The sequence below is a fragment of the Calidris pugnax genome, unplaced genomic scaffold, assembly GCF_001431845.1.
Source record: "Calidris pugnax isolate Ruff unplaced genomic scaffold, ASM143184v1 scaffold292, whole genome shotgun sequence".
NCBI lineage: Eukaryota > Metazoa > Chordata > Aves > Charadriiformes > Scolopacidae > Calidris > Calidris pugnax.
In genome coordinates, this window is record NW_015091082.1 from 825,679 (window position 1) to 826,258 (window position 580).

Consider the following 580-nt stretch of genomic DNA (forward strand, 5'->3'; position numbering starts at 1 on the left):
TGTGGGCAACCACGGCTCTGCCTTGCCCCAGGGCTACTCCACGGACGTCTGCGTGCCCATCTCCCGCCTGCCCGAGGTGGTGGTGGAGACCAAGCGGGACCTGCAGGACTCTGGCCTCACCGGTCAGCGGGGCTGTGGCCACCCTGGAGTGGTGGGGGGTGCTGAGTTAAGGGGGGACGACACACACTGTGTCCCCCCCACTCCTGACCCCCAGCCCCACAGGCCCCATGGTGGGACACGTAGGTGACGGCAACTTCCACTGCATCCTCATCTTCGACACCCAGGACCCGGAGGAGACCCGGCGTGTCCATGCTTTCACCCAGCGCCTGGGCAGGTGGGGATGGGGATGCTCCGGGGGGGGTGGATGACACAGATAAATGGGGATAGGTGACCCCCATGCCCACCTTCTGACCCCCCCCCATTCTCACAGGCGGGCGCTGGCGGCGGGGGGCACCTGCACCGGGGAGCACGGCGTGGGGCTGGGCAAGCGGGCGCTGCTGCTGGAGGAGCTGGGCCAGGAGGGGCTGGACACCCTGCGCAGCATCAAGGCGGCGCTGGACCCCCACAACCTCATGAACCC

General features: G+C 68.6%; 1 protein-coding gene across 1 annotated transcript in view; it reads left to right on the forward strand.

Annotated features, from left to right (window-relative positions):
- LOC106897006 (probable D-lactate dehydrogenase, mitochondrial) overlaps positions 1 to 575 on the forward strand; it is a gene marked incomplete at its 3' end in the record, with an annotated part of 4,580 nt that extends 4,005 nt beyond the window's left edge. Inside the window, exons 8-10 of the mRNA XM_014957358.1 lie at positions 32 to 122; positions 223 to 334; positions 431 to 575. Coding sequence (XP_014812844.1) covers positions 32 to 122; positions 223 to 334; positions 431 to 575 — 348 coding nt within the window. The remainder of the gene's footprint in view (positions 1 to 31; positions 123 to 222; positions 335 to 430) is intronic.
- Between the last annotated feature and the right edge of the window lie 5 nt (positions 576 to 580).